The 12,955-nt window shown below is 37.5% G+C and overlaps 1 protein-coding gene across 1 annotated transcript in view; it reads right to left on the bottom strand.

Annotated features, from left to right (window-relative positions):
* The window catches only part of ROBO1 (roundabout guidance receptor 1), a 743,951-nt gene that overhangs the window by 17,030 nt on the left and 713,966 nt on the right, over positions 1-12,955 (bottom strand). Inside the window, exons 23-27 of the mRNA XM_072886039.1 lie at positions 11,522-11,676; positions 7,827-8,162; positions 5,272-5,379; positions 1,826-1,970; positions 1,267-1,518 (exon numbers count right to left, since the gene is read on the bottom strand). Of these exons, the coding sequence (XP_072742140.1) occupies positions 1,267-1,518; positions 1,826-1,970; positions 5,272-5,379; positions 7,827-8,162; positions 11,522-11,676 (996 nt within the window). The remainder of the gene's footprint in view (positions 1-1,266; positions 1,519-1,825; positions 1,971-5,271; positions 5,380-7,826; positions 8,163-11,521; positions 11,677-12,955) is intronic.

Below are 12,955 nucleotides of genomic sequence, written 5' to 3'. Positions count from 1 at the left end.
AACCCAGAAAACTTAAGGGATTAAAATGAACACTTCTGTGCCCCGTCATATCAGGGCCAATGGAAATTACAGGAAAATATTATTAGCCACCCACTAATAAAAACGGTGATTTTAAAGACTCAGGAAGATAGAGGAAGAGAAGAAGATACACAGCACAAGAAGCATTACCATACAGAACAAAGAAAACAAAATAAGGCAGACCAAGTAGAAGTGGGAAGCAAAAGTAAAAGCAGATATAGGCCCCTTAAAAAAAAAAGATTAATCACTACTGCTTGCTTACTTAAAAAAGGGAAACATAAAAATGAACTAACTTTTCAAAAAACATTCTAGAAAACACATCCATAAATGTCAGTAAGCTATATTAATAAAAGCAAAGTTCTACAGTCTACTCAGCAAGATCAAATTCATTTCATCGTAACAGGCCTGCATTTTACTAAAAATAAGAAGTATGGCTAGAATATTGCGGGTAAGTTTGTATATTTGTGGTAACAAATGATATGTGCAAACGACTGGAGGAGAAAAAATAATAACAGAAATATAATTTGGGATACAAAAGCTCTGCCTTCTTAGCAAAAAGCAAGACAAGTAAGCATCATACATAAAAAGCCTCATTCAGAATTCACTGTTTTATGGAAGAGAAGCTGTGAGAGTGTATATGCAAAATAGTTTGTACTAAAAGCAACTCAGAGAAGAAACAAAATTTCCCTGTAACTAATATCTATCTTTATTAATGTTGGTCATTCCTTTACATAAGGGTAGGTGGAAATGTTAAGAAAATTTTGCAAGCAATAATTTCCTGTATTAAGATTTATGAGAGGAGGAAAATCTATAGGTTATATAAATTATATATTTATATATATTCATACATATTGGTGACAAGTTAATTGCACAGTTACTGTGAAATAATGCATGCTATTTTATGGTAATAATGCAGTAAATCTATTGGAAACAATGGAACTGTAATTATATGGTAAGCTGTGTTAACGATTCCACTTTAATATCCTGATGACTGTGAATTTAACTTATGTCAGCATCATACGTACCGTAAAGTGATATACTGCATTTCTTTCCATGGTATAATAATAAAGCAACATAATTACGTACTTCTTAGGTTACAAATAGTTCTAGCATCCTGAATTCAAAGTTAAATATTAACAGAATAAATATCATGGGGAAAATCTTGGCCTCACTGAATTCAACAGGAATTTTTAGTGGGGCCAGGATGACTTTTGTCACAACTCTCTCGCTACATTTGCATTGACACACCTCCGGTCAGGTTGGTGTTGTATATGTCCCAGATCCTCCTGACAGTCCTGTAACATGGGCTGGAGCTCTTCTTGGGGAGAGGGGGTGAGAGTGGCAGTTGACTGATGGCTATAGGAGACAGCGGCTGGAGAGGAAGCTGCTCCTCGGACAGGTGGAGTAGGACCTCGCTCATCTTCTTCCTCTTCCTCTAGCTCATCCTGCTGCAGATACATCCTTGCAGGTGGGACAGGACAAGGAATTTCTTGGTCATAGCTAAAATTAAATTTTTAAGAAAATAAGGACTTAAATTTTTGCTGTGTAATTAGCATATCTGATACATGTATAAATAGCCCAGAAAAAAATCATTGTTATATGTGCTCTTGAATAGAGCTTAGTAAGGATGTATTGAGTGGATGTACACCACTGTCAGTAGGTGATATCTAAATAGCCACACTACAGCTAGATGAGGAGCACCAGAACGGTACTGAAGGAAGGTCTCACTGCCAGCTTGTAGGGCAAATTACAGTTCAATTAACTAGTGATTAAAGTGAGAAATGGATGATGTATTCATTTTTCTTACCTTTCATCCACTGAAAGACTGTAATCTTCACTATTGCTATGGGGAGGTGGATGTGCTGGAGGGGGTGGAAGAAGATCTGCCCAGTTCATGCCAGCTTGCTTGGGAACCTTCGGTGTCCGAGCACCCTTCTTGTGCCCTTGACTCCCTGTGAATAAAAAGCAGTACATATTTGTAATGCTTTTAAGTATCTCCTCACCACTAGCTTGGAAAAACAAAATAACCGTATCCCTCCCAGATCCTCTTGAATTCTCTGGGAATTTTCTGTTGTGCTGAGCTGGAATAAACTGGCATTCCTCCTTTTTACACCGATTTGTAATTGTAGCTTCTTTGTAGAATTACACTACATTTTAAGCAGTTGAATTTAACTAGAAACTTTATATAGCATGGAAAAAAGCACATGGGATAAAAAACTTGAATTATTAATAAATAGTCAAAATGCGATAAAACCATAAATGAATTTTACAAGCAATGTCATTAACAGTGAGCTTCCTACTTCTATTAATTACATTATAGATTATAATCTAAAACAAATGAGCTGTAGACATATTTTCTAAAGTGCCTTTATACTATTTAATTGCTGGAACCTAAAATACAATATGATACAGATATGATCTATTAAAGTTCCACTGTTGCATTAAGTCACTGAATATATGTAATTTGTACTTGTCCACTGAAACGTTTTAGTCACAACGAAATTACTAGTTTTAGTCTAAATGGCAGGTGCGGTTGAAAATCACTGCTAGAAGAACTAAAATAACAGAAAAAAGAAGAAAGAAGATCGATGAAGTATGGCACAAATGTTTTCAACTACTATTACTGGGAAATTATAGCTCATAACAGAACAATGCAGCTTTAACAGTTCCAATAACTTTGAATAAGACCAATTATTCAGGTGATCTTGAATTTTAACTTTGGACATGACTATGATCAGAACTGACTCTACCATTGTTCCTTGGTATTGTGCTCGTTTTGGCTGGGATAGAGTTAATTTTCTTCACAGTAGCTAGTATGGGGCTACGTTTTGGATTTGTGCTGGAAACAAAGTTGATAACACAGGGAAGTTTTCCTTACTGCTGAGCAGTGCTTACACAGAGTCAAGGCCTTTTCTGCTCCTCACCCCACCCCACCAGCGAGGAGGCTGGGGGTGCCCAAGGAGCTGGGAGGGGACACAGCTGGGACAGCTGACCCCAACTGGCCAAAGGGATATTCCACACCATATGGCGTCATGCTCAGCATATAAAGCTGGGGGGAGAAGAAGGAAGGGAGAGATGTTTGGAATGATGGTGTTCGTCTTCCCAAGTACCGGTTACGTGTGATGGAGCCCTGCTTTCCTGGAGATGGCTGAACACCTGCCTGCCCATGGGAAGTAGTGAATGAATTCCTTGTTTCGCTTTGCCTGCATGCACGGCTTTTGCTTTACTCATTAAACTGTCTTTATCTCAGCCCACGAGTTTTCTCACTTTTACCCTTCTGATTTTCTTCCCCATCCCACGGAGGGGGAGTGAGTGAGCGTGCTTAGTTACCGTCTGGGGTTAAACCACAACAGGTATACATTTTTATCCTTCTTTGTTATTGTTACTTCTTTAATTGTAGACAAAGTCACCGTATTTTTAAGTATGTTTTAGAATCCTTCACATTTCTCTCTTCACCTGAGGCATACTGTTATATTACCATAGTTAAGCCTTATACACAATTAAAAATGTTTCAGTGAGATTTAGGAAGCTTGTTTTTCTCACTTCTGCTGTCTCAGATTTTCCATTCTTACGGACAGTAGTTCTGCTTATTATTGTCCCACATTAGCTGCCAGACAAATATGTTTTAGCTATGTACAATTATTTTTCTGGTATCTCAGTATGTCAAGCAAGACCCTAACTATCCCAAGGCGACCATCATCTGCATTCTCTCCCCTAAGCACCATGATATATACGAGGTTCAGCACAATTAATTTATTGCTCTGGTCACCTTGCTTCAGTCCTGCTGGAGTCCTTGGTACAGGACTATAAATTGTTAGCATTATGAATAACTATAATAGGTGTCAGCATGGAGAATACCACCTTCTCATTTTTAATTTGCATGGGTTCATACCCCTGAGATGTTTCATGCTGAATTTCAGGTTTTAATGTCATTGAGCATAGGCTCAGCACCACATCCTGATGTTGTAGACCTGGGAACGGGCAAAAGGCTGGCTCCCAGAACAACACCCCTGAGCAGCTGGGAGAATCGGGAGCCGTGCTTATCTCACTCCAGCCACTGAGAATTCAGGTCACCCAAAGGCACAGAAGGCTCATCTACATGTTTATGCCTCTGCTGTGCCTCAGTCACAATCGGTCAAGATGGAGCGCAGGTTAGGATTAAGGCAACTGGACTATCAAAGGCAACAGCAGAACAAAAGGTGAAAAGAAAAGTCCTCATCTTGATTAGTCCATGTAAAGTCCAGGGTGCTGGTGATTGTGACCATAAGTCACCCTATAATTGGCTTGATGTAAATAAACATAGGCTTAAGTATCAGACTTACAGTAAAGCCCCAAACTAAGCCTATGTCTAGTTTCTGGTTTAGCTCTGAAGATTTCACAGGCCTTTACCAGAAATTAAAGCTGAAAGTGAACAGGTTATACCATGATGAGAAGCAATAACTTTTGAATTAAACCATATTCTGTGGTTCCAAAGCACAGAGTGCAATTTCAGTGCACTGGTCAGCTTTCTCCAGCACAAAAAGCTGTCCTGTTTCAAGATCTTTACAAAGGACTTTTAGATATTTTGCATAGGAGATGCCAATGAGAAAGAAAATTTACCTTTAATTATCTACTGTCTACATTTGAATGATGTACAAGAATAGTTTTGACATATAACCACTGAAATCTATAAAAAAATTATGTATGCATGCATGCTTTTTTACTCAATAAAATGTATGGGTTTAATTTTAAAAATGAAATATTTCTTAAAGCAGTTCTGTTAGGTATCACTCAAATGTTCTGGTATCTTGAGCCTGTTCATGAATAAGGTTGACTTGGGTGAGTAGATCCAAGAGATGGAAAAGAAGTCAGTAAACTACCAGGAAGGTAATACATAAATTAAAATCCTCTTTTTTGTGACAGATAAAAAGGAATTTCTATGACTTGCCCATCTGGAGGCCAGTAGAGCAATATTATGGCCAGTAGGGCATTAACATTAGGAAATCCAACTTCTATTTGATTTCATTACTTTCATCATTTTGGACAATCTATTACTTAATTGACATTTAGATGGCACTAAGCAATCATGAGGATGCAACAGAAATATAGGCACCTATTGGGCCAGTTTTTATGCTGTTTAACATCCCTGTGCTTTATTACTGTCAGTGCGTCCCTCCCCGTCATCCCTCAGTAAGTCCAGTAACTAGTGCTAACTATGGCTAGAGCGTCCAAACACCAAAACCCCTAAGGTTTGGAAACACTGTAGACACTCACCAGATGTACTACTGCCTCTGTCCGAGCTGTTGTAGGATCCACCTGTATTCTGGTCGTATGACTGGTTGTACGGAATAGTTGGAGCAATGTTGTCATTTACCCGGTAATCTGCAATTGTAATAGTATAGTTAATGCTACCCTTCAGAAACACATCTACTTTTATATACCTGCTTTATAACACAAAGTAAGATCTCCTGAAAATAGTGAGGAAGAAATAAATTCATTTTTTGAAAGGAAAATAATGCTATATCATGTTTTATTTTTATCTTGTCTCTAAGTTTAAGGAAAATCATGGGAACTTAGTAGCTCCACAGCAAAAATGAAGTAAAAGGAAATCCTATGCACAGGGTTGTCCCAATGCCTCTGCAAGGATTGAGTCTCAATGTACATATATACGACCTGTGTGAGCATTTTGCATATGAACAGACTGTCACCTTGATTGATTTTCCATGGTGTCTGCTAATTTATGCATGCAGGGCAGGCAGTGGACTGTGGTAGCTACTTTTTGTATTACAAAGGTGACAAACCCATGCAGGAGTCAGCCCTGCATTACAAGGGCTGAATGATCTGCTGGAGCAACAATGCAGCTCCACTGAATTTGGTTTACAACACAAGAGATCTTTGTTTAACGCCTGCTGGCTCCAAGAAGATTTCTATTTACATTGGGTCATGCAGGTTCTAGCTATAGGCAGGGCCTTTTTCTGCCAATGGCTATTACAGTAACTTCCTTCTCCACTTCCAAAGCACTTGATATACGTATGTTACTTTTAAATCTAGATTTGGCAACCAGATCTGTAAAACTTTATCTGAAGTAAAATACTCATCTGACAAAACAGTAGTCTCATGCCAAAAAGGAATTATAATTTACAGAGAACAGAAAGGAGCTGAGTTACTCTTCATACAGCAAATAAAACTGCGTCATAAACAGAACCACTGGACATAAAGTAGTGACAATGAAGCACAGCATGTAACTCATCAAAATGGTTATTCCCCATCACAAAAGCTATAGGTATAATCATCAGCAAGATGGTTTTGACTTAGGAAATGAGAAAACCAAGATCAGAATATTGACTCATAAAATAGCAAATCAAAACAAAAATAAACAAAACTAAGAATCCAGTCCCCATCTGCTGCAGAAATGTTTGTGATAATGTAAGCACGGGAAAAGAGCAAAATGATAAATTCCACACCAGAGTGTATTCTGTAATAGCTTCTCAGCCTAGATGCATTCCAGAGACCACGCTGAAGCCCTACATACCGCATATGTTTACACAGAGGATAAACAGTAAATCAACACTCTGAAATATGTATATATGACTGTCAGCAGACAATGCTTTAGGGGGGCCTTTCCACACTACAATATGCTAGAGAATATGCAGCTGTAATGTACACAGTTTGAAAGATGCAGTATCTTCCAGGGCATAAAAACCAAACATGTTTTAATTCCAAAACAGATATGTAATACACAGTTCATGAAAGAAAACATAATTACAAAAAAATACAGCTTTCACCCTCTAGTAAGGAGCCACAAAAATTGAATTTTCTTTTGACATATTTATGTCAAGGGAAGGTGTCACATTTTATATTGCCCTTTGAACTCCTCTGTGAGTAGATGGGTCCGGTAGAGAAATCAACATTCCTGTAATGAAACGTATCTTTTTACTGGATAACTTATCACTATGTGATCACTTGAGTTACAACAATCCATGCAAAAAGTTCCAAGTTAGAATGGGTCCAGTTCCTAGGGATACTATTTTGCAAATCAGGTTATTAAAAGAGGTTGCATGGTAGCCTGGAGGTCTAGCAAGAAATCACATACCTATTTCTTCCAACTCCCACACATTATATTAAAGAAACATGCCCTCAAGGCCACAACAGTACATTCTGATGTTTCCCGTTAACACTGAAATCAATTTATTTTTAGCTTCTGGATCCACAGACTTCAGTCAGGGTAACAAAGGAATTTAGTTTCCAAAACTGTGTGCGGTAGCATTGCCTCTCAATATATGAATCGAAGGCTTGCTAGGAACAAGTCTAAAATGAATTGGATCACTCCATTTGTGTCCCCAGTGTACAACACAATACAATTTTACAGAGTTTGATATGCAAAATTTCATTCGTTTACATGAACATGTAGATTTAATTAGTCTCCATCCACGACTGGGAAGAGTGGGTTGACCTATTTAAAATTTAAGGTAGAGTATAATGTGACTACCATGCATCTGGCTTATGAATAAAATATCTGGCCTCTGTCCTAACCAATCCCTTAACTACTATTAAATTTAAATTACTCTCAAATCCATAGGAAATGTATTTAACTCTTCTAAAGATACAGCTTGTTATTTGTTATAATAAATTCAATATTACAAGGTTATTGTGGTGCTAATTAACTTTCTGACACTGCTAACTGCGGATTTCTAAATCTAAAGAGGGAGAAGTCTAAAAGCACCACAGAAGTCTGTAATTGCTGAACCTGAAAGCTTTAGACTCCCAGCACCAGAAGGTCAAAACTCTTCTGATGCCTAAAGAGGAGAAACAAGCTAAAAGCTCTTCACCTTTGTTTAATTTGTTTTGCTCCATAATGTTGTACTGTATGGGTGCAACCTCTTGCTTTTGCTGAACAGAGGGTTTCCAGTGTTTCTCATTCGTATCCCCGCTGCCATTGTTAACATTATTGCTGATATTTGACTGGATGAGTTGAGTGGTGGCATAAGGAGTGGGCTGCCCAGGCTGGCTGACAAATCTTCCGTCCTTTAGATTTGGACTATTGAAGGTTTTCATCTCATTGATTTTGTTGCTGAGGTCCACGTCACCATATACAGTTGACTCAGGCAACATCAGGTTTGTTTGCTTGTTGTCCAGCTGATTGTTGTAATTTGCTATACAATCGGCTAACCACAGAGGAAAGAAAAAAGAAAAGGTCATTCTGTTCGCTTACACTATACTTTCAATGAAATTCCCTTTAAAAATTTTTTAGTGCATAACTATATGGCTTGCATCCATGAAGCAGAGATACTGTAATTAACTAAATAATTTACAGAATATTATTTACCTTATAAGCTACCGCTTCAAAAGTAGTGTTCACTGTTTTGATTCACTGTAAATTCAGACCTTCTGAATTGTATCTACAATGACTTACCTTGCTGGGCTTTTTCTACAGTAGCCATACAAACATTCACATTTTTAGACATTATTCTCAAAGCAGTATAGATATCCAATCAATAACTGTGATTAAAATAATTTGCATTGAAAGGAAAAAACCAACCAAAACTTAATAGTGGGAATACCTAAACATGACAGTCATCTCAACAGCATTTAGACTTTCTTGTACTTGTAATAAGAAACAGAGATACAGCACATTTTTATAAAACAGACTGAAAAATGATTACACATAACAGAATTAAAGAGAAACAGTACAATGTGAAAGGTAACTCAGTACCCAGTAGCAAGTCTTTATTTGATCATCGTTTCCTTGTACAATCTTATATTTTGGTTTGAAACAAAAAGACAGGAAAGCAATCTGGAATTTTTGCTGATTTTTAGTTGCTTTGGATAGTGCAAAATAATTAATACCATAGTAATAGCATTGTCCTGTATGCTAAATATATATCATATAGACAGCGTGAATTCATTCATTCTTCTAATAGTTATTGCACCATGAGATCATAACTTATTGCAGAGTAAATTAGACATGTACTGATGCTCTGGCCACTACTGTGTGAACCAGTGTGCCTGCCTTTCCGCGTTCTCTTGCCTCTGTGTGACAGCAGCTCCACACGCTTTTTTTTCTCTCCATATCCAGTCCACTGGAAGAATACTGAATGGAGTAACACAGTCTGTGGGTCGGCAGTTAGAAGGCTTAGTGAAACCAGCATTCAATGACCATGAAGCAAAAATTCTCATTTGCCAGCTGATTAATGCATCAATAATTACATAACAGTCACCAGAAATATAGTTTTCCTCTTATAAAAGATGTGGTATTTATGCTAATGAGTTTGATTCAAAACCTGAAGTCCACTACCTGTGGTCACAATTAATTTACTGGAGAGGGTGCCAAGTAAAACTAAGCACAGAATTCAGTATTTGACCATTATACTAATTAAATGACTACTAAATATAGAGGACGTTCAGTTTCAAAAATATTCCCTAATACATACATCTCTTTTGAGAAATATTTCCTGAAAAAGAGAAATAAAACACTACTTGAGGAAGAAAACCACTGATCCACATTTTCAGTGATTAAGGAACAGTATCAGAACATGCCACATACAACTTATCATTGCACATTTCATGCCCCCCCAGCTTGTGTTTTTTGAAGGTTTTATTGTTTGATGTATTTTTCTTTCTTACATGAGCTGTTATTTATTGCTTCACAGTCTTCAACTTCTTGATTTCTACTTTTTAAACGTTTTCATTTTTGCTTTTTCTCTCACCTACCGAAACCATGCTAGTCTTTCCTCCTTTCCAAGTCTATTGTATTATATTGGGCAATTATATATCCAGCATATTCTTCACTCCTAATACCTCATGCTTTGCTATAATATCCTTGCAGAGTCACTTACAACATATATTTTTACCTCCTTCCATTTTGAGCTACATCCAATTTCTGTGTAGGGTAATATAATCGATACAGTATATGCAGTAGGTACATTTTTCTACATAGACACATTAGAATTCCTCATACAAAGTACTTAAATGAAACTGGTTTACCTATATAACAGAAGATATATTCTGTTAGATTTTTTTATAGCATCTACTTTTAGAACAACCCGTTCACATTCTGTTCCCATTCTAGACTTGGAAGACAGTACTATACTTAAAAGAAATTAAAAATGCACAGTTACTTAGCACATTCACAGCTATAGAGGGGATATCCAACTCTGCTGCATAAGAGCATAAGCAAAGCCCAAGCTGGCATAATTAAGAATATTTGCCAGATTTTCCAGGACAGAAGAGACCACTATGAGCATCCTGTCTGACCCTCAAGCTCATAAGCTCTATTTGAACGGAAGGAATCACTTTGCAAAACAACCAAGCTTAATATAAAAGCTAAATTGAGAAAGAATCCACTGCACCTCATGACAAGATGTTATAACAGTTTACAACCCTCAAAAATGTGCATTCTCTTCCTTTTCTGAATTTGTTAAGTTTCAGTTACTATAACTTGGTATGTCTGTACTTGCCACAATAAAGTATCTCTGTATCAGGAATCTTTTTACATAGGTATTTGTGGACGTGATATCCTCGGGCAGGGTAAGATACAAGTCTCTAATGTTAAAATCTCTCACCTTCCTCTGAAGCACCTGGCACTGATCACTGTCAGACTGCATACTGCAGGAGATGAATTACCACCATCACATTATGACTGGTTTCACATTAATTACAGGAGGTAATGCTGTTTTGCACTTATGCAACTTCACTACAGGTAATCCTACTCCCTCTCCGAGATGCTGGGAAACGCTACTAGCAAAAATCAGCTAGAGATGCTGGTAGCAGAAAAGACTAATTTTCATTCCTCGCCAGTAACACAAACCAGGTTAAACCAAAAGGAACCTAAGGCCTGTTTAAAACAAAATGTCCAACAATTAGCACTTCCCGATATATTTCCCCAACTGTGTTCCCATGGAACTTACAAGGTCTTCTTCAAGAGCACTCCGGGTCCTGCCCAACTCCTGGGAACGACCACTTAACCTAACATTTCATAATTGCTTTTAGAGTGTGAAGTTAACTTTTTTATCCACATGCCCTAAACAGAAAGCCAGCTATCCAATTTTGTACAGAATGGCACCCCAAGGGAGGTTTTGAATGTGCCAACGTAGACTGTCTTGCAAGTACTGTAGCAATGTTTTATTTCTTGCTTCCCATCACACCCAAAACAGAAGGAAAATCTCACTAGTGTCATTCTGGTACTCTCCTTCTCCATCCAAGCAACAAGGATGTACAGAGCAACCTAAAAATGACCTTATCTGCTCTTTTTCAGATGCTGAAACGTATCAGTTCAGTGTGACTTTTGGTAACACTGAACTTTGCAGGGGCTCCTTCAGCCCACAGCTTGCTACAACTATCCAAAGGGGACCGAAAAAAAGGGATCCAAAAAGGGACTGGAAGCATAATCACGACATAGAGGAGAAACTATATTAAGTCTAAATACATTGGAAATAAAAACCAAACAAACCTGTATACTCTCTCAGGTATAACAAGTATATACCCTGTAAAGAAGATTCATTAGCAAGGTAGAAATGTTTCTAACCTGGTCGACTGTACGTAGTAAGGTTGCTATCACTGTTTCCGTTGCCAGAGGTGCAGCAGTTGATGGAGCAGTCATTGTGATTGTTCCCTGTATTAGGCCAAGTATCTGCTAGCCATGGCTGAGTGGCCGGTTCACTGATGTTTAGGAGTCCTGGCCTTTAAAAACAAAGCTTGGTCATTTCAAAAATTAAACTAAGCATTTTCACATTGTAATTATAACCTTCTCAAAGGGTTAGATATTACAAAATAATATCACATATTTAAAGGCTTGAGCATTGGAAAATACAGCTTAATTCAATTATTTAATGATTTCTAGTCTCCTATATAACCTGTTCCTTGGTAAGACACTTTGAAGTGAACAGCCAAGGAGAGTATCAGTTCAGTGTGTTCAACTAGAGATACACGTTTGTGTGCAACCTTTAACTGTCACTTTGGTTTGTTTTCTGGGAAGGTTGTATTTTTATTTTTCTGCCCCTCTCCCTTTCTTAAAGAAAGCAAGGTAAAAAAGGGGAAATTGGCAAGTCAAACAAACAAAAAAATTCACACATGGAAGTGACAGGGATATGCAGAAATAAGAGCTGAGTTTGGATGTGAATGCTCCCAAATTCTTTGTGATTTATGAAGCCAAGTTCTCCTCACCATCAGATAGTACCATTGCAGTGGATCAAAGGGAACAGCAGATTACAGAAACTTCTGTCACTTGGGAGTATTTGGATCTCACTAAGCATACTGAGTGTGTGATACATCTTTGTTAATGACTAAGCCACTCGCTTAATCTTTATGTGGGTGGAACAGCAGCAGCTCCTAAGCCAGCTTAAAGTAACTGGGAATACTCAACACCTTTAAAAATATCCAGACATCAATGCTGCATATTGGCTGCATTTGGAATTAAGTGCATTCCTGCCATCAGCAGAAAGAAATAGCATTCCTTGGTTTCCAAGTTGCTGAATTTTTGTAGCGAGTGCGAAAGACACTCTGACGAATGTTTTGTAGAATCTTTGGTGCCTCTTCAGTTTTCGTATTAACAATGCAATGGCATGTTATAAAGTCCCACATAAGTAGCATCCCCTAACAACTTAAAATTGCCTTTGATAACTAAGGTGCTTTTAAAAATAGATAATTTTAGCCACTGTCATATTAAAAAAAAAAAAGGAACATAGTCTCTTTCATCACAGGATTTAACAGGCAACTTTCCATTTGAAATAGTGCAGAAACTAGTCCCCATAATATTAGATGTGATGCTCTTCAAAAATAAAATATGCTAATCCTCTTAAACTGCAAGTTGAGAATACAAACTGCATGCAGTTATTTGTAGGGGATATAGTCTGTCAGTGCTGCAGGCTTAAGTCATAGTCTTAGAATGACATTTAAAAGATCTATATATATATGTGTGTACATATATACTTCTGTACTGCGTATATCATCTGACAGTTTA

The sequence above is a fragment of the Ciconia boyciana genome, chromosome 1, assembly GCF_034638445.1.
Source record: "Ciconia boyciana chromosome 1, ASM3463844v1, whole genome shotgun sequence".
Classification (NCBI taxonomy): domain Eukaryota; kingdom Metazoa; phylum Chordata; class Aves; order Ciconiiformes; family Ciconiidae; genus Ciconia; species Ciconia boyciana.
This window is presented reverse-complemented; position numbering and strand designations above follow the sequence as displayed.